Source organism: Fusarium vanettenii, assembly GCF_000151355.1.
Source record: "Fusarium vanettenii 77-13-4 chromosome 3 genomic scaffold NECHAsca_2_chr3_3_0, whole genome shotgun sequence".
Classification (NCBI taxonomy): Eukaryota; Fungi; Ascomycota; class Sordariomycetes; order Hypocreales; family Nectriaceae; genus Fusarium; species Fusarium vanettenii.
Window position 1 is genome coordinate 328,739 of NW_003315880.1, and position 24,809 is coordinate 353,547.

A 24,809-nucleotide genomic window follows, 5' to 3' on the forward strand; every position below is an offset into this window, starting at 1 on the left:
TAAGTCAAAACAATCAACAAATACAGCAATTGTCTATTCTGTAAAAGGATGTTTCAAACATCCTAGACTATACGGCTGTATCATATCCCTTGCCCTGTAGAACGCCAAAACACCAAATCATGAATCTGACGATCCTCCGTAGAACCCATCCAAAAACCTCATACCTTTTCATCCGCTGATGCATTTGAATTCAGCTTTTTCAACCCATCACCCCTCCTCTTGCACTTCCCTACACAAGATGCAAAAACCCCCACAATCTTCTTCACGGTGTACCCGATCCAGATGAGCGGCCAGAACAGCACCACAAACACCCACCAGCCCAGTACGGCGAGCTTGTGCTTCATCTTGCCCCGAGAGTCGAGATACCACTCGGGTACCCATCTTCCCGCTCTGCCGTTGCCGTTGATGACGAGGATGCTGATGATGCCAAAGACGAACCAGCCGACTACCCATGCTGTGATGACGATCTTGGTGATTGTTTGTGGATCTGGGGAGTGGCTGTTGAATTTCTTGCTGTCTTCGGGGAGGTCGACCGAGGATCCTCCCGGGACCATTCGGGAGTGTAGAGGGTTGAATAGCAGCATTTGGGCGAAATGGAGGATATGATCTGGAGTTTGGTGTTGGTCGTTATGAAGATGGTGGGTGGCTATGACCTCAGGGCACCTCGAAGCCCCAGATTTTCCGACTCGTCAAGTTGTTCTTCTGTCGTAGACACTGTCTTGAGAAATCGTATTGTGTGATTATGCGTGATTCGTATTGAATAGGCATAAAGACGCGTTAATCGTGTGCGAAATGTCTGCTGAATCTGATGCGCGTTAGAACTGGAGAGGGAGCCAACGTCGCGTCAAACGCAACATGGCGGCGTCTGACCACATATTTGAAGCCTCATGCCAGAATGTCTTCCTGAGCAGGAGCCTCTCACACTGCCACCTTCCCAAACGACAGGTAAACTTAATATGCGCCTTCTGCCCCTTGCACGGGGGCTTTGAAACGCCCTTCTTCATGCTTTCGGTCTGCAGATACGACACCCCGAGTCAGGGCCGTAAACGCCAATTTGACCTGGACGTACCACTCACGAGACTGTAGCCACATTCTCAGCCAAGACATCTCAGCTCGTATAGTTTGATAATGTTTTACTATTTTCAGAAGTAAACGTGGTATATCAACAACCCCCCTTGGTAATAAAAGCAACTATCGGTGAATATGTATAACGAAGAGAATAACCAACCCGTAATGCTTCAAAAGAAATACGCCGCGCTTTTTCTCTCAGGAGGTTCATGCTCAGTTCAATCCAACTCGACTCAACGCCCGCCGTTTTAATCAGCCTCGGGCTCATCGTCATCTCCCTTCCAAGACGCCATCTCCGCCACCGGCACACGTCCCCGAAGCCACCTCAGCGTGGCTTCTGTCCCCCGCTCCAGAACGTTCCATCGTGGCACTCTGAATCGGTTGCCCATAACATCGAATCTCTCCAGGCCTCCTGGGCCTCCAAGAAGACCAATTCGAGGGTTCAAATGGGAAATGTCGTTGTTGCTAGCATCCACAATCTTCAACCCTCTGATCATGTCTGGGTCAAGGTCCACAATGTGGTTGTTAGCCACAAGCAAGACGTTGAGCGCAGGGAACACCTCTTTCAGATTCGTGGGCAGAGAATTAAGGCGGTTCAATGAGATGTCAACCTTCTCCATCTTTGGCGCATGGAGGAACTTGGTGAGTGCACCAAGTCCGGTAATGTGATTTGATGATAGGTTGAGTTCCTTCAAGACTGGAAGCTCCAGGTCTTCTGTCAGGTATGCTTCGCCTACTAGCTGGTTATGCGATAGTGACAGAGCAGTCAACGTCTCAGCAAAGAAGCTCAGAGAGTTGGGCAGCGTAGCAAACAAGTTGTTATGGAGAAACACCTGTCGAATCTGGTTCTCGGCTGCGACCTTGGAGGACACAACAGGGTGCAGGGACGAGGACTCGGTTCGCGATCGATCCAAGATACCGCCAGGCTTCACAGGCCAAGACTGGTTCGAAAGTGTGTGTGACCGTGAACGGCGGCTTGATACTGTGTGCGAGCGAGACCGAGAAGGACTTTGAGGGGGCGTTGCAAAGTCATCATCAGACCGGAAGTCTTCATCGTCAAATTTCATGTCCTTTTCGGAGTTTTGCGGCTGTGCAGCCTTGTTATCACCCACAATGCCCACAACACCAACCTGAGCACCAGCTTCCTGCTGATAAGGTGGCGGTGGCTCTAGTCTTCCAGCCAGAATATCCTTGAGCTCATCAGTCGTGATGGAGAGGAACTTCTTGTCACGGAGTGGATTGCCACTGAGGCGAAGCATGGAAAGATTCTCCATCCTCGAAACCTCAGGAGGGACCACTCTGATGTCGTTGCTGGAGAAGTCGGCGTGGCGAAGCTTCTCAAGACTCATGAAGCTGTTGGGGATGCCCGAAATGTTATTCTCGTCCACCGTCAGCGTCAAGAGGCTTGTCCAAGATGTCATGTCTGGTAGCCCCTGTAACCTGTTCATTGATAGTGACATGGAGTGCAAGACAGGGAACTCTATGGCGGAGCCAAGAGGAACCAATCTTTGCAGCTGGTTTGTAGAAACATCCAAGCTCTGCAGTTGAGGGAGGCAGCCGATTGGCTCCTCAATGAGAGTGCCTGACAGCTTGTTTTTCCTTAGGTTCAACTCGGTAATGGGGAGAGTGGCAAGGCCGTCAAAAGCAAGCGATTCGAAACTGTTTTCGCTCAAATTGAGGATACGAAGTCGAGACATGTTCTCAACTTTGGCGGGGAGAGCAGAGATGTTGTTTCCATGGACATCTAGAATCTCGAGTTGGTTCAGGTTTGATAGGATCCCGTTCAGTGGTCCGAAGAAAAGGTTGTTGGCCAGCTTCAAGTCACGAAGCGAAGTAACCTGCGCGATCGTGTCTATGCTGTTGTTGGTGAGACGGTTGTTTGACTGCAAATGTTAGCGATACCAAAAAACGAGAATTGGTAGTCTACATACCAGGTTCAACGACGTCAGACAGTTGAGCCGTCGTAGACCAAGGGGAACCCCAACAAGGAGATTGCCATGCATGTCCAGGTTCTCAAGTCCAGCAAAGATGTTGCCATGACTCGCTTGTTCCTCATCAAATGACGAGGGATTGGTATCAGGGAAGATAAAGTCATCCAACTCTTCCAGTTCGTTGTCTGCGGCGATGAAGCGCTTCAAGTCCACACTCTCGGCCCAACTGCCACCAAAAGTGCCAATGCTCTCCAGGTCGTACATCTTTAGAACCTCCACAGGAATCTCCTTGAGGTTCAAAGCAGCAATATTGAGCCGGCCTGACGTCCTTCCTGCATTGACACGGTTCTGAATGACCTTTTTCCTGGGGTCTTCATCTCGGCGGGTATTGAAAGGATCATGATTGACTCCAAAATCGAAACCAGTGTCTGATGGAATAATCGGTGCCTCCTGGTCTTCTTCCTCTTTGTGGGTCTCGGCGGCTTGTTTCAACTGAGCGCGCCTCGCCGCCTTGGCCTTTGCAATCTGCTCTCGGAGAGCGGCAGACGATTTCCGGGTAGAAGGTGGTGTTCCTGGTTCGGCCGAGTCGCCTGTCAAAGCCGTGTTAGTGGACGCTGTTGTTGAGGCGCTGGACGGGATTGTGCCATCCCAGGAGGTGTTTGACGAACTTCCAGATGCACGATTGGCTCCATGCAGAGACGCCTGGCTGAGTGCCGGGAGGGATGGCTTCTTGAAAAGACCCTTGACAGGAGCTCTGGGTTTGGTAGGTCGTGCGGCTAATGATTTGGAGGCTGCTTTTGGAGGAGGCATGTTGGGCTTGCCTGGGCTCGGACTCCTTGCAGCTGAGAGTGCTGACAGCTTGGAGGCTGAACCAGGGGGACCCTGAGTCGACATTCGGAAACCCGGACTCCTGGCCCCCGTGATCACTGAGGATCTCTTTTGCGGAGTTCCGCTGATTGTGCTCAGGGGCGGCTTGTAAGAGCTCGCTGAAGCTCTGAAGTTTGAGAATCCGATGTCGGCCGGCCCTGAGCTGGAGCCCGGCCGGCTTCCTGGCCTGGACGAGAGTCTTACTGATGCATCCGATGCATAGCTCGATCCTGGACGAGAAGCTCCACTGTCTGCCCGAGATCGTGGCCTACTATCGGCTCGGGACCGTGGTCTGCTTTCGGCTCTAGATCTTGATCTACCCTGATCGAAAAAGGTGGAGGACTTCTTGCTCAAGGCTGGTGAAGAGGGGATTGACGCAAGAGTCTCGATCGTTCGCTCTGAGAGCGAGGGCCGTGGTTTCCGAGAACGAACTCTGAGAGTATCTTGGCGCTCTCCATCATCAGTCGAGGCTGTCGGCGGTCTGGACTGCTCGGGATCAAAGATGTTGTTGGCAGGGTCGTGAAGCGGTGAGGTTGCAAAAACCTCTGACGGTCTCCGCGTGAGTGTCAACCGGCGGTGAAAGATGTGTCCGTCATACTCGACACCAATCGCTTCGCCTGGCGGGTCATAGGGAGGTGTTGTGGACTGTTCCTCGATTGTTTCGGGCTGTCGCTCTGTCGGTCGTCGAGGCGTTGAGGGCGCTCTTGGGGGAATGGGCTTTGCGGCGGCTGCCTGGGGAGGGGGTCTAGAGATTAGAGAAGTTCGTCTTGTTCCAATGTTGAGTTGTTCTCGGGATGTGGCGGATCGTAATCGAGGGTTTCGAAGTTCTGAAGAGCTACCGATGCTGCTACGCAGTTGGTTTTGCGACAGCGAAGGTCGCAGCCGTGGATTCCGTAGCTCGCCTCCTCCCAAGCTCTCTCTCGAAGGTGAAGGACGAATAATCGAGGCTGGTCTTGGCAGGGCCGTCGTGGGCTTGGGAAGACCAGACGTTGGACGTGGCACGGGGAGCTTGGAGAGACGAGGAATAGCGCTCATGCGCTTCTGTGAGGAGTCCTCCATGATCAATGCAGGAGGCCCAAGTCGTGGGCCCGTGAAGCGATTTGGAGTAGCAGCAGTGTCGCAGCAGCTAGCTGGCCAGAAAAGGCACAGACCTCTATCGTGTCTATCCGGAAGGAGTGCTTCTTGTTGTTGCACGAGGGCGGAATTGGGATGGGACGAATTCCCCTTTGTAACCCAAGGGAAGGGGTCCTGAGGGGTCTGGATGTTTCGATGGATTGTTTAGTGTCCTAGCGTTGGCGGGTGGACGACGGATGGCTGCGGGAGCTAAGAACAGGGCGAATCTGAGCCACAACACACAAGGCTAGAGTCAAACGCAAGTTGTAGCAAACAAAACGGAAGACGTTGAGGATCTGAATCAATGTCATGAGAAGAAGGACGTGATTGTCCTACCTGCAGTGTCAGCAAGCAAAACATAACCTATTTCCAGGGGTTCATCTTAATTGCCCTGTCGGGCCCCTGGAGAAACTCCCGGCCGCCACCTATCGACGCGATGGTCTCCTTCCCCTTGTTGACATCACGTGGGGCCGGCCAGGTAGCGAGCCCACCAGGTTGCTAGCGGCTCTTTAGCGGCCTTCCAGAGGGCGGGCTCCCAGCTTAGCGGGACGAGCTTCCCCCGCTAAACTGTCCACTTTGGGCGTTGGTGGATCCCGTCCCACGGGAACTGGTTCTTCATTTGGAGGAACCCCTGAGAATAACATGTTGCAGGGCTTTCACCTTGCTTTTGTTTGCAGAGGTTCAATTGCTTCCTGCAGCTTGCCCATGTCTTCCGGTGAGACTGCCTGGAGATTCAATCCCCGCGGGTGCCGGCATTTCATTGTTGGTTGAGCATGCTTCTACCCGTTGTTGTTGACAATTGCCCCTTTACCACAACAAAACACGAGCCTCATCTCCTCCGACGCCAAATAGGCGAGATCTATAACTGCCTAAACTGACGGGATACGTACTAAAGACCCCCGGGTTGATCTAGACCCCAGTATTTGTCCTGATCCTTATTGACAGGAGAAATTGGGCGTTTGTCCCGTCCCAACGTTGATGCCAAGCCGTCCACACAGAGACATGGGACTGACACGCCGATAGCTTCATGGGTGTGTCAATACCGGCCCCTGAGCTGCTTTCGGCAAAGACGTAGAAGGATGTCGTCTCGCATCTAAATAATTCCGTCACGGCATGAATTATTCCAGCCTTTCTTGCAACACAGAGTAGTAGTCCTTTAATGTATTCAAGGTTGTTTCTCAAGCTACTTTGGCAGGTTTCAACCCCTCAAAGATACCCGGGTATGTCCAGTTAATCTTCTCAAACATATACACCTCTTCAGCAGTTCTCTTGTTCTTAGCCTTTCTAGTATTGTTCTGGATCAGGCTTGCACGCGGCCTTCGCACTGAGTCGAGCTTTTGCAACAATTGCGGCACGTCTGCACTGGAGACGCCTGGTTGCAAGAACAATCTGAAAGCCTCGGCATCTTCGACAGCCTGTGTTCCTCCTTGCCCTTGGTGAGGCGTCATGGCATGAGCCGCGTCGCCTATCAGGACTGTTCGCCCGCGGATATAGGTTGGCAGCGGATCTTGGTCTCTGAGTTGCCAGAGTTTGATGCTCTTTGCGATTCTATTGGCAACGATGACTAGTATTGTTCTTGGCGACATGTCTAATTGTGTCAAGTTGCGAGATTGCAACCATACCTTAGATAGTCCTGTACCCACACCGGGAAGTCACTAAACAGTGACAGCAACTCTTCTCTATCCCCAGAAGCAGTCCATGACTCTGTGGTCTCCTCCTTTAAGCTGCTGTCTGGGACAATGCACACAAAATTCAGGATTTGGAAGTTGCGGCAAGGATACATGACAACTGAGCGCATGCTGTCGTCAAAGGAATAGACCATGGACAAGCACGTTGGCTGGTCAGGCTGAAGAATTTGGGGGATTTCGTTCAGTGACTGTTTGATCTCGTCCACCTCCAAGGTGAACCGGAACGCGGATAGGCCTGATGGTCTCGCAGTCTGAAATGCGGCGTCGCCGACTACATGGGGGCGTATTACGGACTTGATGCCATCGGCAGCTGTTCCCCGTTGTTAGTTTCCTGGCTCGATCTCTTTGGTTTTGTTAAACAACGTACCAATGACTAGATCGGCCTGGATCTTTTCACCAGTGTCAAGAGCGATCCAACCTTGTTCTGGCGAGATGTCAACGACCTTTTGATCCCAGAAGATCTGGGCTGGCTTCCCAGGAATGCCCGAGGTGGCAGTCTCCTCTGTCGCAAGCCGCAAAAACTCGTTCCTTAAATCCGCTCGATGCTGAAAGAGCCAGTCGGCTCCATATTTCTCAGCGTAGTTGTGCCTCTCATCTAGCGTAAGTTTCCCATCTCTCGTAAAGATCTTGGTGGCGCCGACTGCTTGTGACCCCGCGTTAAGGTGTCGAGGATTCGGACTCCGTTTGGTCCTATGTTGATAGCGGCACCAACCTCGGCGGGAGCAGAAGCTCATTCATAGACTTTGACATTGTGTTTCTCGCGCAAGACTCGCGCGGCGAGGAGTCCAGCAAGTCCAGCACCAACGATGATCACGTTGAGGGGACTTTCCTGTGATGAAGGCATGATGAATAGGCGCTGTTATCTCAAGTGTTCAGATACTGTGTTGGACATAGCTCTCAGGTGTTATGCATCACCAAGTCGTACGTATATATGTTCGACGGCGTTAGCCTTCCTATCTCCTTCTCCTCCACATCCCTTTCCTCCACATCCCTCTCTTCTCCACATCCCTTTGCTCTCCGCATCTCTCAAGCTCCCACATATAGCGCCTTTCCTACCTCAACCTCCACAACGGGAGCGGAGGCGCGGAATTAGCATGTCCGACCCAGAGTCGGCATCTTGGACCACATTCCGGAAGGCTGAAGTCTGTAAGGACAGAAGAACAACGATTGTCCTCGAGCAGAAGAACCCATTTTCGAGTATCCGTTGTTGATTACACACGCAGCTGTCATGGCAAGACGTCTCGTTCTCCGACCCCCCTATGAGCGCTTGCAGCTGGAGTTTTACACTCCGAACCCTCCTGGACCTTCATATATCCAGGTTAAAGTTCTAGCAACGTCTCTAAACCACCTTGACTGGAAGAGAATAAAGAAGAATCTCTCCATCCCGGACTTTCCTCATGGTATGTTCAATTACACATGGAGAGATTCTGTACTCCAGACCAACTAGCTCTCGTTTATTAATGCCAACCTACCTAATCTAGTTCTTGGCATGGATATTATTGGACAAGTCCTGGACGGCAGCCACTCCACAGGGTTCCAAAAAGGAGATCTGATAGTGGCACCTGGAACGGTCGGCTATAGCGATGGTTGCTCCTTTCAGACACATGCGCTGGTTCATGAGGATCATTGCGCCAAGGTCAGTAAACCTATCCGCGAAAGCCTTTATCCGAAGTGCGCGAGAGAATAGAAATTGACAAACGGCAATCATACATTGCAGATTACGTCTCACATATCTGTGCTTGGCCTTTCGACTCTTCCCTTCAGTCTATCCACCGCAGCATGCGGCTTGTATCTTGGAGCAGGCCTCGCGAAAGTCGCTGATGAATCCGATACCACTCGTGCCCAAGTACTCGTCTGGGTTTGTGCTACTCCCCATCACTTGAAAACGTTTCTGACTCGTAAAAGGGCGCAAATGGTGGCGTTGGCAGACTTGCCATCCGGCTTGCCAAGATGTCTGGCTATTCTGTCATTGCAGTTACGTCCAGAGATGAAACCAAAGCAGAAGCTGCATCAAGGGGCGCTGACCATATCTTCTGGAATTCTGAGTCGGACTTGGTAAAGAAGATTCGCGCTGTTGCACCAAACCTACGCCACGCCTTCGACACGGTTGTCACAAGTGACACTACGGCCAAGATTGCTGAATGCTGTGAGAAGCCAGCAAGGGTGACTACCGCAATCAAGTATATCGGGCCTGACATCGAAGGGGTTCAAATTATTCCTGTCTATAGTGGCGAGATCATGGGAAAGACAATGGGGGGTCAGCCATCAGCAGCCGGGCTTGAACTTGGCAAGTGGCTTTGGGGGAACCTTGACCAGTAATTAAAGTCGGGCCACATCACGCCGCTCGAATATGAAGAGCTTGATGGACTTGAGAGTGTTCAGGATGGCTTGAGGGTTCTGGAAAGCGGAACCTCACGTAGAAAGCTGGTCACGTATGTTGTGTGAGAGTTGGTACTAGCTCGTAGAGTGCACCAAGTATAGGCAGAACCCTTACTCAAATGACCCAAGTTCTTCAACAATGCTAGCTAGACCACCGAGTGTATTTTCGACGCTGGTGTTTCGTCTCCGTTGGGAATTCAGGCGCCCTATGACATGTGCCGAACATCCGGCTTGCCATGCCCTCTAGACGGCCCCAGAGTATTGGAGCCGAAGGACCGAGACGATCAACTCCAATTCCTTAACTCCGTCCGCGAACCTGCTCCTCTCCATCGGGAAGTCGTCTTGTGATTATTGCAGCGTCGGCTCCACTTTACCGAGTATCGTGTTTGCCAAAACGTTAGAGCCGATAGTTCGGGTTCATCTAGTCTGTGTCCTAGTAGTTGGGTAGAAGTGCATATATCTGTAGTTGTACAATCTCAGTTCAAGACTTGTTACCGCTCCTCGCTCCAACTCTATCGTTACTTTAGACTTGGTTGATTCTCTTAAAAAATGACGGGCTGTATTAAACAGATTGCCGCTGGTCGGCGCAAGCCAAACATGACACGCAAAGAGTACTTCGACCACCGCTTCCGTATTCACGGAAGCTTGTCGGATGGTACCGAGAATAAAGACGATAAGCCACAGTATGTCAACCTCCACTTTGCACCTGTACTGTCAAGCTGTTTCGGATACAACACACGTATTTCGTTTCGAAGAGCGTCGCTAATCTCCAACCCAGCAAGTACATCCAGACGCAAGTTTTCGATTCAGCCTTTGGCCCACGGCCTGATGGACCACTTAATGCCAATCAACATTGGGTTGGAAGAGATGACACAACAGAGCTCTTCTTCCGGGACTGGGACCACGTTATAACCTGCTTTTCCTCCGAATATGTCAAGACCACCATCGGGCCGGATGGGCCTCTCTTTGCAGACTTTGAAACAAGCGTTGTTTTGATGGCATACGAGAAACCTATACCAGTGCAAACCGCAGCAGCTAAGGAGCGAGCCAAGGCAGGGAACGCTGACTTGGATGTTGGAGATGCAACTGTCGCCATGTACTTCATCTCCACACCGGATGATGTTCGAGACGGAAGTAATCTGGAGCACACTGTGACTCCTCTTTTACTGAAGTCATTGGAAGCTCACTGCCAGGCTGATGTATGGGGGGTTATTTGCAATGTCGGAGCCGTTTCCGACAAGTTTGACCTGAACTCGTATTTTAGTGGTGCTGATATGCCTCAGTATGCGTTGGTTTACAAGTTGTTTCTTACAGGTGCGGAATCTGTGACCGCGCTTAGGAGGGCTCAGAGAGAATTTGAAGGGGCTGCCAGCGGGCAGGGGCTCATTGATCTGCACAAGAGCTTTATCGTTTTCTCACAAGAAGCTCTGATTATGAATATGGGGAAGGGAACAAGAGTACGAAACCATCTCCTTTCAAGGAAGAGCAAGCTAACATTTGGTAGCTCTCTGTTGACCGTCAGGTAACCTTCAAGGACCTCCCTGGTCCATCCCACCTTGACTCGGAGAGAGATGTTTCGTAGTTACCACCATATTTATACATTAAAAGAATACAATAGCAATTTCTTTAGGAAATCTAAAATGTTGATCGAAACCTGGTGTTTAAGAAAGTGGTTTTTACCCATGAGAAAGGGCTTGCTTGAACATCAGGCAGCCGTGGAGGCTGCGAGAGCCTCATTCAACCGTACATCCGCTGGCAGTGCCTCGCAGGAACTGGGTCCTAACCCTTAGGTAAAGAGCATCGCCACATATCCATTGTAACGAGCCTCGTGAATCGCAAGCCACACACATATTGCTGCCTGAGAATTTTTCTCAGGCAGAAAGATAAACAAACAGAAGGCCCCAACTCCAAACCGCACAGCTTCACAACTTCAAGCCGCAACCTCCACAGCGCATCGATGGGGCGCACCTCACCCTCAAAGCAGCGCCATGGCTCCGACTCAATTCCACCCCTTCGTCAAACTCCCCGTGGAGCTTCGCCTAGACATCTACCGGCTGGCCACACCGCCCCGAGTTGTCCATGTTCAAGAGGACATCGAAGAAGACTAGGAGGACTTCTGCGAGACGCTCCGTACAACACTGAATCCGATCAAACTCGACAGCTCCCTCGAAGCCTTGGCCTTCAACTGGCGCCGCCGTGTTCCGAGCCTGGGCGACCAACTCACCCTCGACTCTTTCGGCTTCACCAGCACCAAACCACGCGTTCGGCCATGGGTGCCTACTCCCTCCGCACCTGAGATTCCCCTCGACTGGCTATGTGAGAACCCACATTTCGCTTGGGAGTTTGCGAGGAGATGCAACCTTTACAGCAATGCCCCTATCCCTGCCCTGCTCCATACATGCAAGGAGTCTCGTGCTGCGCTCATCAAGATGGGTTACCAGCTCGCATTTCGGTCGCGGTCGAGTGGTCCAAGAACGTGGTTCAACTTCGATCGGGATACGTTGTACTTGGAATATGACGAGCTTGATGATATATCAGAAAACGACGAATCCGGGGTACTCAACGGATACAGCCCGTGGGATATAGGCCAATTCGATCTAGCGGAGTTGCGACAGGTGCGGAAGCTAGCGTTATGGAAAGGTGCCCATTTTCAAGCCCTACTCACCCAAACAGACCACAGCATTGACGGTTACGCTATGGAACTCCTGGGCGTTCTCAGACCATTCAACGGTCTCGAGGAGCTGTTGCTTGTTGATTGGTCACCTGGCGATTTTACAACGAACATCCCCAAGGACGAGCCTGAGAGTGAGCCTGAGAGTGAGGCTCGACTGGACACAGAACATCAGAAGCGACATGCATACGATACCAATAAGCTTTGGAGCTGCACAGATGTCGTCGAAGCCGATGGCTTACTGCATCTCTTCTCGTCCAATCCTCTTTACAAAGTCGGCATAGAATCAGCTGGCCCTGAAAGTTGGTTTCTGGTCGAGCATAAAGAAGAGCACGGGATCGAAGCGAACTATTTCAAAGATTCGCAGAACAAGATTCGAAACTTCTTGACCAATGAAATGGTCCGCTTGATCTCTGAGTGTCTCGATGAAGACCCTGACACCATTATCCCATGGGAGATTCCGCGTCTCAGAACCGTCCATATCTTGTGGCCGCTGGAGCACAAAACTCTCATGCAAGAGCGACGCAACGTCTCAGAACATGTTTTCGATCTTCAGCATAAATGGGCCTCAATTGCCAGGTCAATCTCAGAGCCATCCCGGAAATCCGGGGCACTGGGCAGGGTAGAGCGAGCGTTTGGAGCGGCACACTTTCCTGAAGACGGGCCCTGGGACTATGTGGACACTGGCAGCGGCCCTTTTACAAATAGGGTACAGAAGATGTGGTGGGTTCAGGAAGGGCCAGTTCCAGATGTTGGGGATCTTCTTCTTTAGCAGCAATGTAGGCTGCCTCAGTCGTCCTCCTCGCTCACTCTCAGCCACGAGGGAATAGACTTGTGTCGACAGCGAGACCCGAATAGAAACATGTATGACCAAACATGGCAGTAATTCTCAAGTTGTGCAAATGTTGAGTGACAGTCAGCTTACGACGGCATATGAAATCCAGGCCTTGGGCATAACGCGTTGCCTCAGCCTGATAGGATTTGGAGGAACAAGTCACAGCCGACAGGCGCCTCTTCTCACCATTCGAATCCTCAATGGTGCCAACATGCAGCTAAAAACATGCATATCTCCTAGCCAATGCTCTTTTTTGACAATCACATCAAGTGACAGCACGAGCCTCCACCATCTGCATCAACGACGTTATCACATAACGGTACGCAATCCTCACTCGCGGGATGCATGCAGTGGGATGCCCAGCTTCTGAGGGGCTTTTGGGGGCCATATGCCCCGTGTCACACATCTTCTGCGGAGGATCCATTCAGAGCCTCTTGTACCATGTATGAGGCTGCATATGCTTGGTGTGGAGGAGGGCTTAGTACTTCAGCTTCATGCATGTTTTGGTCTGGACATTTGCACTTTTGGTCGACAGACGAGGATAAGAGTCGACAATTCTCGGACGAAAATGTTCTCTTCCAAGGATTATCTTCGTCTCAAGCCCTGTTCCACAGAGACAGACATTACCATGCAGAGATCCGACGGTTACCCAAGCCCGCCCCCTGGGTATCCAACCTCGCCCCCCGCACCCAGAGTGCAGGACGTCGAGTCTTGGGATGAGATTCATCTACCTGCTCAGAGAAGCGGGGGAGAATCCGTCCCTCTCAAGTCTGTTGCTGTTCCCACGGTTGTCCCAGTGGGTGTCAACGGGCATGGCACCTACAACCCGACTCAACAGCCTCTGCCCAAGTTTCAGAAGAGGGCAGTATGGCTACGCTTCCCCAGTTCGCCATGGGTCGCCACCTACAGCATGTACTTCTTTCTCGTCGTCGGCGTCTGCTTTGCGATCGGCCATCACTTCTTCTACTCTTCACTCGATGGCGAGATCGTCGACGACCAGCTTCGCATGCTGCGCTGGGGCACCGCGCTCGCGTTTGCCTGCAAGGCCAGCCTGACAGCTGCAGTCCTGTCCGCATTTGACCAACAAGTCTGGGCAACGGTCAGAACCAGGTTCTTGACTGTTGTTGCCCTTGACTCGATGTTTGCGGCCACGGAGAACCCGCTGGATATGCTCAACTTGGAGCTTTTAACCAAAGCCAAGATGGCTGTTGCCATGGCGCTTTTCGGCTGGTACGTCAACTCTGCCATGGCTCATCTTGTCTGGTTACTGACTGTTGTTTGGATAGGTGTGCTCCAGCCATCGTCATCATCACTGCCAATACCCTCCTCGTCGCGCCACCAGAGTTCATGCATGAGAATACAACCTGCAGCGGTGTTAGAAGTCTAAACTTTGACCTTGAAGCCGCATACACTTGGCCAAACGGTGCCAGGCAAAAGGGTAGTGGGCTAAACCCCCTAAGCCCGGCCAGATACAACGACACCAGTCGGGATCCAGCAGAGACGGTCGGCTACTATGACAGACAGGATACCCAAGTCCAGATCTTGGCCGATGCATCCTCAGTTCTGCGAAGGCCAGTCACATACGACAACTCGACGCTCGAGACTTGTGCTAGAGGGTGGAACTGCACCGTCAGGGTTGAGATGAAAGGGCCAGGTTACAAATGTACTGAACTCGGCTCCGGAGTTGGATCAGAGGTGCGCAACCTTTCCCAACAGTCTGGAGAGATAAGTCCTCCATTCCCATTTAATGAGGTCCTCCTCCCAGTCGGCAACCTGAGCTACCTTGGCAACACAACGGAAGGGGATTATAGTTTGCCACAGACGTCGGAATTTGACGCTGATGGGTTCCCTGAAGAGCCGAAGCCCAGGAACTTTGGTTCTTTCCGCACAGAGCCCGTCGTATGGATTGGATACGTCAAGACGGCCAAAGACGTCAAGAGGCCTCTCGACCCCCAAAAGGCCATGCAGGATGAAGACACCCTTGTTCCCACCCTGATGGCCTGCGAGTACTACGAAACGAAGTACAAACTGGACTATCAGTATGTTGACGGCTTACAATCTATCAAGGTCGTGGAGCGCACTCCTCTTTCACCTGTAGTCAACACGACATATCGCAGGGGAATCAGAGACAACCGGACCACAGACCAGACCACGGCAACACCTCCAGAGAACTACGTTCCTTATGGGAACACAACTCGATATAAAAAGACAGCTACATATCACGCTCTGGGCTTTCTTTTCCGCGCACTCCTCAACGGGCCCATATTGATGAGTCCAGGTGGTGTGGACGGGAAGAATGCTCTGTTCACCAAGGTCACCAGCAACGGCGATTATTTCCCAGCGGAGAATCTTCAAGATGTGGTACCTAGCGTCTTTGAGGACATACTCTTTTCTCTGCTCTCAAACCAGCAGTGGGCCATGGTTGTCTGGGCCGCTGATCCAGAGAAACAAGTTTTGTTCAATGAGGATAGCGGCAAATATCCGTGTCGGCGATCGCAGCCAGTAAGCAGATATCAGTACAGGGCAGTTACTCTCTGGGCAGTCTACGGCGTCTCTGTGCTACTTGCTTCGTTGGGCGTCGCAGCCGGGACCATTGCCTTGCGACACAACGGCGGCTTGAGGCGAGACTCGCGCTTCTCTAGTATCTTGGCCGCCACCCGCGGACAGGGACTCAATAGGGTAGAATGGGGAGGTCCTTTGTTCGACAGAGGCCAGGTCAATCATTCTGTGAGGGGCTTCAAGATGGGATACGGCACGGCGAAGCGGGATGAGGCTGAGAGGCTCCTTGGCAACCAGGTTCCATTCACTTTTGGCTTTGAGGGCGAGATTGAGCAGAAGGGAAACCGACACGGGAAGTAATTTCTGGAGAGAGGACGTGACCAGATTGAGGGGAAATTGCAAAAGTTTAGCTAGTATAGTATCTGTTGGCCATTCCGTTTGAAAGGGGTTTGTTCATCGGAGCAGGACCAGCACGCTGTGCTGTTGGCGTCGGAACATGAAGGATCCAGGACAGCCGTCTTAGGGAAATTGCACAATATCTGCTGCTGAGTCTTGTTGTCTGGCGTCGTGATGAGGACGGGTGATTCCTCAGGTGCCTTGCCGTTCTCTACCCATTCTCTTAGTTGCGCGAAAAGTTGCTCCGGCTGTCCACCGGGGCCTCCTAAGCAGTGACTGAGACCTGGTGCGCGGTAGTAGCGATAGAAGTCTTGGGTGTCGTCAAGGAAGGATGATACAGCTTTATAATAGGCGAGAGAGGTCTCGGCCGGGATAACAGGGTCAGCCTGTCAATGTCAGTGACTACCATTCTCATAAGACAGTTTGAATAAGACCTACCAAACCGTGAAATGTAATCATCTTTCCTCCAGCGTCCCTAAACTTGGACAGATCAAGCTCATCCGTAGCCAGAAAATGTGCATACGTCCTCTTTGCCATTCGATACATGTTGTCAAAGTCTTTATGAGTCAAGTTGGAGAAGTCAAGCGGAGTTTTGGTGACGTCAAATGCATCGTGCCAAATCTTGATCATTTCGTGTCCTGTAGCGACACATCCAGTGTTTGTGCAGTTTGTTGGTGCAATGTATGTGAGATCTGAGCCGATTTCGAAGCCGTACCAGAGTGGTTTGCCGTTGGAGAAGACTGGTCCTTTGTATGCTGCGTTTGCCACAGCGGCAGCCGCTTTTGTAATCTTTATTGTATCGACAAAGCCGTTTTCCACGCATTTGAATGAAGTTCCGGCATGGTCAAAGGGATTAAAGGCAGCACGACAACCCTCAGGATCCGAGATGAGTCCATCCTCGACTCCATCTAAAGGATCACAGATTGACGTAGCAATTACCGTAAGCTCATTGAGCTCACAGGGCCAAGGGTATTGCTTTGTGATTTCCATATAAAACGTGGGCCAGACATTGCTGAAAAATATCTCGGCCCAGTGTATACCTGGAGCGGCGGAGATGATCCCATCGTAGGCTGTTGGGAACTGCTGAGCGAGCACTGCGCCTTGGCGACCTCCTTGAGAACATCCATTCCAGTAAGAGTATGAAGGTGGTTTGCCGTAATAGCTGTTAATGACATCCTTAGCGATAATTGCCTGTGACTGTCAGATCAACTCGAGTGTTTGCCAGCAACTCACTCACTCACCTCATCACCCAACGATACAAGCCCAAGATTCTGCAACGCATACAGATTAATATTCCCAGGACTAATAAAACTCCAAGGTAGCGGATCATAAGCATCGCCCACCCCAGAATCCGTAGTCGCAGTAGCATAACCATCAGCAACAGCCCCTGCCATACTCATCTCACTTAGCAGAAACCGGCCAGCATGCCACCCGCCTCCCCCAACGGCCTGAAACCTGCCGTTCCAGTCTTCAGCAAGAGGAAGCCATACTTCGACGTTGAGGGTGTCGTTTTGGCCGGGGTGGGTGTATGTCAATGTTACGTTGCAAAAGGTGGCATTCTGCACGTTAATTGATGGTTGGGAGAAGCGCCATCCTTTTGGGACTGAAGTTGAGTAGTTTGTTACTATGCCTGCTTCTATGGCGAGGAATTCGGCTCCGAGGAGGTTAGGAGCTGGGAATGATGATGGAACACATGGAACAGACATGGTCGAGTATGGAGTGTAATTTACTTGTGATGCTGATCCATAGTGCGGGGTGTGTTCCCTCTTTATACAAGATTGAGTCTGACGTCCTGACAAGGATCTCAAAGACCAATGATGTCAAGACTTCCGGTTAAAGTACTACAGCGACACGAACGATTCTCAGCTCATGGGACTTGCGAAAGATACGAAGTAAAAATGGGCATTCTCAGACAACTGGCTATCGGGACTGAGGATACTAGTCAGCTTCGTGTTAAAGGTAGGTTAGCGAGAGGTCCTCTCGCCAGTCTTGACGGGATGAATCGTATTCTGGCCAGCGGCAGTTCAAAGCACTAGTTGATATGGATATATGGAGTTGTAAGTTGTCGCGATATATCGACATTCGTCAATAGGTTTCTTCTTTGTCTTTCTGCTCGCTCCGCACATGGTTTGTCAATCCGCTCAATGGACACTTGAGAGGAGTACGAGACTGCCTCTCCTTCCGCAAGCTCAGCCTGGATAATGAGCCGTCGGAAAATCTCTGATCCTAGAGGACTCGAGATGGTCGCCTTGGAAAGAGCACGAGCGATGCTCTTTCCCTGGGCTCGTTGGCTAGTCACGGCAGGAGCAACAATGATTGACCATCGCACGGCTTCTCCATTCTTCATCAACACGCTTTTTAGGTCCTCTCGCTGGAGTCTCAAGCATCATCCGGCATTCACTCTCTTCCGTCACCATCGCAATGGTTATCCTCCTAGCCGTCCCCAGCAAGCTCGCCCAACTCTTCCCATCCATCCCGACGCTGATCCCGAAGCGCACACAAGAATGGCAGAATGGGCTCTGCAGCTGTTCTCCCGGCTACTCATGTGTGCTCAGCTTGCTTTTCCCAGATTACTGTATGTTGGATTTGAGGAGCATGGCACCGATTTCGGGGTGACTGATGAGTCTATAGTTTCCAAGCGCACCACCGCACGTCTCCGTAGTTCAGGCACCCAGACTGTGGAAAACACCACAAGCGACTGCGTATTCTCCCATCTCCCACAAGCTCTCCCCTGTTGCGGATAGATGTGGGTATCTTCCTCGCGATTGCCTCTGGTTGCAGCTAACTCGTGCAGTCACAACATGACGAATCGAACGGAGATACGCGACAAATTTGGCATCAAAGGATCGAGGACTTCGGATTGCTGCGCTTCATATTGGTGTCCTTGTTGCTCTCTGGTTCAGCAAGACAACGAGGTCAAGACACGTCTTGGCTACGAAACCTTGAGCGAGGGCTACCAGGTCAACCCTGTTATGGAAATGCCGCGGAGGAATATCTCTCCTGGAGTCGAAACCTCTCCCGGGCACCATGAGTCCTCCAATACGCCTGTGGTGGAAGAGAAGTGAGTGGGACTGAGGCGAAGGTCGCTTGTGGAGCGTGACAGAGCTACGTGTATCGGACAGAGGCAGTATCTTTATACTTCAGGTTATTGACCACTGCGATATCATCATTCTAGGCTCGAATTATTCCTTCATCACGGCTCGTGAACGACTCATAGCTCAACCCCAGTCCTCACACCCTCGGCATCGCTAGACGAGCCTCCAACCTCTACCTCGACAGTCTTGCTGACAAGCTCCCAAGATCCAAGCTTCCATCTTTGGAGGGGCCTAGTAGATGCGCGTACCTCCACCTTCTTTTGCTCCCCGGCATCGAGATCAACAGCTTGGAATCCGAGCAGACTCTTCTTGGGCCAGTCGGTCACCTCAACTACTCCATACACTTGAGCGACGTATCTTCCAGCCAGACTTCCAGTGTTGGAGACGTTAACCCTAACAATTATTTCTTCTGCATTGTCTTTGTTCTTCTCGACCTCCAAGTCGGACACAGCGAAGGACGTGTACGAGAGCCCAAAGCCGAGAGGGTATGCCGCTTTCACATCAAGTCGATCAAGCAGTCGCTGGCCAAACCATCGGTCGTACTCAATCTCGGCCGCATCTTTATCGAAATAAGGCAGATGTTTCTCCGTCGTGGGGATCGAGAATGGAAGCCGGCCGCTAAAGTTGGTCTTGCCCAGCAGTAGGTCAGCCAGGGCATGGCCACCCTCACAGCCTGAATACCAGCTGAGAATAATAGTTGGAGGGAGATTCTTCCACTCTTCAGTGATGACGGCCCCAGCAGCCACGATAGAGACAATCGTCCGTGGGTTAGCTTCGACGGCGGCTTTGATGACCTCGACATCCTGGGGTCGTAGTCTCAGACTGGTTCGATCACCTCCAGTCGCGACTGAATGGTTCTCCTTCTTCTTCTCCTTCGGAACCGTCCACTGTTCAAACACCCACTTTGACTCCTCTGATCCGTCACTTGGCGGAAGGACAGAGTTCACAGCTGGGTTGGTCTCGAATGCTGGCACGTTGAATTCTCCTTCATCCTCAAAGTTGTAGCCAACGACGACAACGGTCACATCAGCAGCGCCTGCCACAGCCTTGACTTTGTCAGGGTCTTCGGACTCTTCAAGAGTCACTTCTGTCTGGGGAAGAGCCTTCTTCAAGCCTTGGTAGGGTGAAACAACTTCTGGGCACCGCACCGATGAGGATCCCTTGTCTCCAGTGTCGGTCGAGTTCGCAAGGCGTCCAACAACGGCTATCTTGGAAATGTTTGACTTGAGGGGGAGTGCCGGGGTGCCGTCGACCTCTTCATTCTTGAGCAACACCATGGACTTGACGGAAGCCTCTCGAGCCAGTTGGCGATGCTCTTCGCTGAACACAATATCAGGATGAAGGTTCGCATTTCCACGAACGACCTGGTCCTCGATGACACGTCGAAGAATATTGGTTCCAGCTCTTTCGATATGAGAGTCTTCAATCTCTCCATTCTTGTACGCCGCCTCAAGCTTCCACGCCCGTTGCTGGCGAAACGGCGCTTCAATGTCGAGTCCGTTCCTCAGGGAGAGTGCGGGATCCCTCAGTCCAAACATAAAGTCGGAAATGACAAATCCCTTGAAGCCCCATTGATCTCGAAGGATGTCGAGGAGAAGTTCCTTGTTCTGGCCTGCGAACTCGCCGCGAACAGAGTTGTACGACGACATGACGCTCGCGACACCCTCTTCCACGATGCGACGGAAGTGAGCGAGGTAGACCTCGTGCAGAACAGCTTCGTCTATCTTGACATCAACGTGGAAGCGTGCATTCTCCATCGAGTTGAGGGCGTAGTGCTTTACACAAGCCATGACGTTCTCTTGAATGCCCCTCGTGAGCGCAGCGCCCATCTCGCCAAGAATGACAGGGTCTTCGCCATAAGTCTCTTGAATGCGACCCCAAGCTGGGTGTCGAGGGAGATTAACGCAAACGCCTCCAAAGAAGTTTGCATCTTGAGCCCTGCACTCGCGACCGATGGCTCTGCCGATTCGTTCCTCAAGGGAGACATCCCAGCTAGCACCACGAGCCATGGGAACAGGGAAAGCCGTCGAGTTGCCCATCACGCAGCCTCTAGGGCCATCTGCGAAGCGAACACCAGGGATTCCGAGACGTTTGACTTCGCCGTGGATGTAAGGTGTTCGGTTGTAGCCTGTGGTACTCATGCCGTACAGGCCGGGCCAGAAATCTTGGTCGCCATCGAGAAGTCCGAGGCGTTCTTGAAGACTGAGGCGAGACAGCAAGGCCTTTGCAGCTGAATCAAGATCTAGAGTACCATCTCGGACAGCTCTGGTGGCAGCGTTGAAGTCAAAGTCATCACCGATCTTAGGTGGTGACATTGTGGTTCATTCGAGGGACGCGCGCAGCTGTTGTATTCTCATAAAATGCAGTATGCTTTCTTGAAATAAACAAAGATTTTTATAATTAACAACGGCCGGCTTTCCGTTATATAAAAACTACATTATCGAAAGAGCCGCCTCCCATTTACGTATCCAGTGTCAAACAATGTGACAAGTAGGAAGCGGGGAGAGGGGCATCGTCTTACAACACGCCACAGGCCAGTGACACAATTAAGGGCGATATTCCCCGATGGATTGTCTTTGATCGACATCAACAGCCGGCTAAATGCTGCAGCTGCAGCTGTATCTATGCGCGAGTCGTATCGCACCAGTTGGTTGGGCACATGTTCAGTCCCCGCATCGTCTATTGCTTGATAGGATCTGAGAGGCTGTAGGATCATGTGGTACGTGTGACTTGCAATCGACCATGTAAACAATGATACAATAGAGGATGTGTGCTCATCAGGGTGTTAACTACCGCACAAATCATATGAAAGCATGGAGACCTCCGGTCAGGAAGTTTTCTCTTCTTCCATCATACCCAGATAGCCGCATGCGTGATCACTGCAATGCTGACCATCACGTATCTACCCAAGCCCTATCGCAAGCAGTCTCTAAATACAGGCACCATCTCTTATTGCCAATCGTAACACATCAGTCCTAAAGAAAGGCAAGTCGCGTATCTAAATGACAGACTCCAAGCTAGTTACGCTCTCACAGAGGCCTGCTATCAGCATCCCCATCTCACCATGTTCTCAAACACATCAACCACTCCTTCCACAGGAAACAATGCTCTCAGATCTTCTTTGTCTTTCCCTGCCACTCTCTTAGAGTCTCAACCGCCCGCTTCCCCTCTCGTTCCTGTACATGCCAAGCATGTGCCCAGACGGCCACCTCAACCCGCTTCGCCATGGGAAGCTTGCGGCTCCGCGCAATACGATTCTGTCCCTTCTCCATCTGTAGTTTCGCAAGCTGAGTCCGCTCCCCCCGCGGCATACCGGGATAGTCGGCGCGCAAGGTGGTGAGAAACTCCTTTCGGAGCTTATTGTCGGACTTCTTTACAGCGCGGAGTCGTCGAGATTTGGTGCTTCGGTCTGCTTGCTTAGCGGCTCTCAAGATGCTGGCTGGGAAGGCCATGATCTGGCGGCCTTTCTCTTGCCACTGGTAGTAGTCTTTCTTTTGTTCGGTGGCTTGCTTGCGACAGTTGTTCGTCAGGTAGGGGTTGCCTTGCTCGAGGCGGCTGTATCCGGACGGGAGCTTGTCTGCTGCGGAGATGCAGACGACTTTTCCAAGGGGCTTCCCTCCTCCCATGGTTGCTTGTGCGAGGGCTGATGGGAGAGAGGATGTTGCAGGAGGTGGTGATGAGACGGCCCTGTTCTGCGCTGTGTTGGGTGGTGGTGTAGGAGTTGCGAACTGTTCCTTACGTACTTATAATCCACTAGCTTCATTAACTTGACAGTCTAACGTCAACATCTATTTTCCTAGTGGTGAATATTTGCCGTGATCGGCGGACTGATCGCACACCTATGTGTGACCACCTTCCATGATCACATCCACATCAGCCTAGACCATTAAATCTTGTCCGTATGCATGGGCATAGAACGGCAATCTTTCTGCGCTTATGTATACTATTCAGATGTATAGTGTAGCGTGTGTTGTGCGTCGCTGGTCAAACTGCATCATCAACCTAAGGTAAGTTACTCCAGGCAGAGACATCAAGACAACAAGTCTAACTGACATAGACAAACTTGTTTTTTATTGAACAATTCTCTCAAAGGCGCATATTTCCCCTCGATGAGCTTTCCCTCGACATGTTTTTCCTCGGGATATTTTACCCGATCCCAGCCTCAGGAGCTCAGCCCGCTGAGTGAAGCACACCATCCCAGACCATAACGCCAACCCAACCATACAATACTGGAATGCCCTCCGAGCTGGTACGTCCTTCGCCTGCCTTCTACTACATTAGTCGGTGGCAATATCGATGATATTGGATTCAAAACTGCCCGTGAGAGCATCTTCTCCCGCTCCGCCAGCCTCCAGGGCTGTCTTGTTGACGGCGCTCTTCTCAGTTGGCCAGACGGCCTGCCACTTGCCCCTGAGCTGAACAGTCGCTTTACCAAACACAAGATCCATAGGAATAACAGGTTCCATGAGAGTGAGCTCATGCAGCTTCTTCCCCCCAGCAGCAATCTCCACAACAGCGTCGTCGGCAGGCGGCCACTGCCTCTGAACCTCCAGCTGCGTAATCTCCAAAGGCTCCGTCTCTGCCTCGGGCGTGATGTACAGCATACCGAGCTGAGGTGCCAAAGGATCAAGGGGAGATCCGTATGTGAGAAGCGTCACAGGTCCCTCATTGTTGTTCTTGACGGTCACCACGAGTGTGGGGGGTGACTTTTCCGTTTGCTCAAGCGAAACTTCCAGACCGCGTAAAGCGGCAGGCATCCTAAATGGGATTGAGTCGGGGATTTTGACGTTTGGTACTGAAGATGGTGATAGGAAGGCGATGAGGCCGATGGTTATGATCAAGCCGATGAGTAGACGGAGACTGTTTGAAGCCAGAAGACCCATGATATGTGGTGTTTTTCTTGGCGTTTCTAACGGGGGACGGCTGACGTCATCAAGCTAAAGAACGGGGTCGAGGTCCGTATAGCAATTATAATTGCAAGCACAACTTCTTCGTATAGAATAGCTATCGATTGAGTCGGTTTTTGGGTGGCCTCCTTTGAATGCATCTCAAAGGGGGGTTGGGTTGATCGCCTCACGTGTTTCGGCGCATGATTATTCCCGCTAAGCGGCAACTTTAATTACACAGGGGGCCGGGGTCCAGGGGATCTTCTCCTCATGAGATTCTTGAATAGGCAGCTTGGAATGTTTCATGAACTGGCCTCGATTTTTAGACTGTCTCGAGTTTATTTTTCGTTTTGTCAGATCAACTTATTAAAGTTAAACTAATTGAAGCTGAATAAAGGCCCGTAGGTGACTTTGCCCTGTTTGGATGAACAAGTGTTGCCAGTTGTTATCAGATTTGCCCTCTCCGCAGTGATCGTAGCAGATGGTGTGTGCTGCATCGAGATCCATCCCAGGCAGTAATTGTAACAACAGAGAGGACCTGTCAATATGCATGGCTCCAGTTACCGTTCCGATCTCGTTTGACAACCAAGACATCGGGAAACAGTTTGTCATCTGTCACACAAGCAGAAATTCGCCGACTGGATGCAAACCAACACGCATAAACGTCTCCGATTCAGATGACCTGCCCAACTCGTCGGACTCGCCATGCTCTCTCGACAAGGCATCCCTCACCAACTCCTCATCACATGGTGAACAAACCATCCAGAGAGGTTCGCACGCCGAGCAAAAAAGAGGCCGTCGCTGCTTCAGGTTGACGAGTTTCACAGCCATCTTGGTTGCCTCTAGAGATGGAAGGACAATCCCTTGGTTAATATACTCGCAGCGCACCCTCCAATCTCCCCCCCAGAATTAACCTTGATTCGCATCGCACAGCCTTAAAAAGATGTTCCGTCGTAGACTTTCCCACCAATCGCCAATCGACCGATAAACCCCTTGTTTGGCGTGTCAGGCTGAGGCTATGCGGTCCGTGAACCCTGTTGGCGATGATACGTTGGTGGTTTCGCATCAAAGTCGAGACGAAAAAACGGAGAGCAGTGTCCTTTAATGTGATGCAGTTTGACACAACGATATTGTTTGAAGGAATCGAAACGGAAAGATCGTTAGGAACCAAAAGAAACAAAGGTGCCTTGGAAACGTTCCAGTGGGCCAGATCGAGACGTGGACCGATATTAACCAGGACAGCCTTAATCATGACAGCTGTGTCAAACATATGAACTCGCTAGGAGACCCTCGAAACATACCCTGATCTCGTCTCCACCAACGAGGCTCAATCACGGAGAAAAAGCAGGCCCTCCTGGTAAGGATCATGTCGAGCCGACTG

The 24,809-nt window shown here is 51.6% G+C and overlaps 9 protein-coding genes across 9 annotated transcripts; 2 read left to right on the forward strand and 7 right to left on the reverse strand.

Annotated features, from left to right (window-relative positions):
* Window positions 1-67: 67 nt before the first annotated feature.
* On the reverse strand, window positions 68-584 carry NECHADRAFT_77401 (uncharacterized protein; the record flags this gene model as incomplete). The annotated part of the gene is made up of 2 exons (XM_003052859.1): window positions 68-94; window positions 165-584. 2 exons carry the CDS (start codon window positions 582-584, stop codon window positions 68-70), a joined length of 447 nt encoding a protein of 148 aa, XP_003052905.1.
* A 732-nt stretch (window positions 585-1,316) lies between these two features.
* NECHADRAFT_35175 (uncharacterized protein) lies at window positions 1,317-4,925 on the reverse strand (the record flags this gene model as incomplete). The annotated part of the gene is made up of 3 exons (XM_003052860.1): window positions 1,317-2,951; window positions 3,000-4,144; window positions 4,187-4,925. The coding sequence occupies 3 exons, from the start codon at window positions 4,923-4,925 to the stop codon at window positions 1,317-1,319; spliced, it is 3,519 nt and encodes a 1,172-aa protein (XP_003052906.1).
* Window positions 4,926-6,157: 1,232 nt separating this feature from the next.
* Window positions 6,158-7,401, reverse strand: NECHADRAFT_35281 (uncharacterized protein; the record flags this gene model as incomplete). The annotated part of the gene is made up of 3 exons (XM_003052861.1): window positions 6,158-6,527; window positions 6,602-6,977; window positions 7,035-7,401. 3 exons carry the CDS (start codon window positions 7,399-7,401, stop codon window positions 6,158-6,160), a joined length of 1,113 nt encoding a protein of 370 aa, XP_003052907.1.
* A 360-nt stretch (window positions 7,402-7,761) lies between these two features.
* On the forward strand, window positions 7,762-8,986 carry NECHADRAFT_77404 (uncharacterized protein; the record flags this gene model as incomplete). Its single annotated transcript, XM_003052394.1, has 5 exons — window positions 7,762-7,813; window positions 7,891-8,067; window positions 8,149-8,303; window positions 8,385-8,525; window positions 8,573-8,986. The coding sequence occupies 5 exons, from the start codon at window positions 7,762-7,764 to the stop codon at window positions 8,984-8,986; spliced, it is 939 nt and encodes a 312-aa protein (XP_003052440.1).
* A 657-nt stretch (window positions 8,987-9,643) lies between these two features.
* NECHADRAFT_77405 (uncharacterized protein) lies at window positions 9,644-15,411 on the forward strand (the record flags this gene model as incomplete). Its single annotated transcript, XM_003052395.1, has 7 exons — window positions 9,644-9,729; window positions 9,825-10,503; window positions 10,760-10,836; window positions 11,208-12,440; window positions 12,601-12,871; window positions 13,088-13,782; window positions 13,839-15,411. 7 exons carry the CDS (start codon window positions 9,644-9,646, stop codon window positions 15,409-15,411), a joined length of 4,614 nt encoding a protein of 1,537 aa, XP_003052441.1.
* A 50-nt stretch (window positions 15,412-15,461) lies between these two features.
* Window positions 15,462-17,153, reverse strand: NECHADRAFT_35603 (uncharacterized protein; the record flags this gene model as incomplete). Its single annotated transcript, XM_003052862.1, has 3 exons — window positions 15,462-15,833; window positions 15,886-16,638; window positions 16,689-17,153. The coding sequence occupies 3 exons, from the start codon at window positions 17,151-17,153 to the stop codon at window positions 15,462-15,464; spliced, it is 1,590 nt and encodes a 529-aa protein (XP_003052908.1).
* Window positions 17,154-18,658: 1,505 nt separating this feature from the next.
* Window positions 18,659-20,835, reverse strand: NECHADRAFT_105969 (uncharacterized protein; the record flags this gene model as incomplete). Its single annotated transcript, XM_003052863.1, has 2 exons — window positions 18,659-20,744; window positions 20,804-20,835. The coding sequence occupies 2 exons, from the start codon at window positions 20,833-20,835 to the stop codon at window positions 18,659-18,661; spliced, it is 2,118 nt and encodes a 705-aa protein (XP_003052909.1).
* Window positions 20,836-21,652: 817 nt separating this feature from the next.
* NECHADRAFT_77408 (uncharacterized protein) lies at window positions 21,653-22,168 on the reverse strand (the record flags this gene model as incomplete). The annotated part of the gene is made up of 1 exon (XM_003052864.1): window positions 21,653-22,168. One exon carries the CDS (start codon window positions 22,166-22,168, stop codon window positions 21,653-21,655), a length of 516 nt encoding a protein of 171 aa, XP_003052910.1.
* Window positions 22,169-22,819: 651 nt separating this feature from the next.
* NECHADRAFT_77409 (uncharacterized protein) lies at window positions 22,820-24,259 on the reverse strand (the record flags this gene model as incomplete). Its single annotated transcript, XM_003052865.1, has 2 exons — window positions 22,820-23,479; window positions 24,050-24,259. 2 exons carry the CDS (start codon window positions 24,257-24,259, stop codon window positions 22,820-22,822), a joined length of 870 nt encoding a protein of 289 aa, XP_003052911.1.
* Window positions 24,260-24,809: the final 550 nt, after the last annotated feature.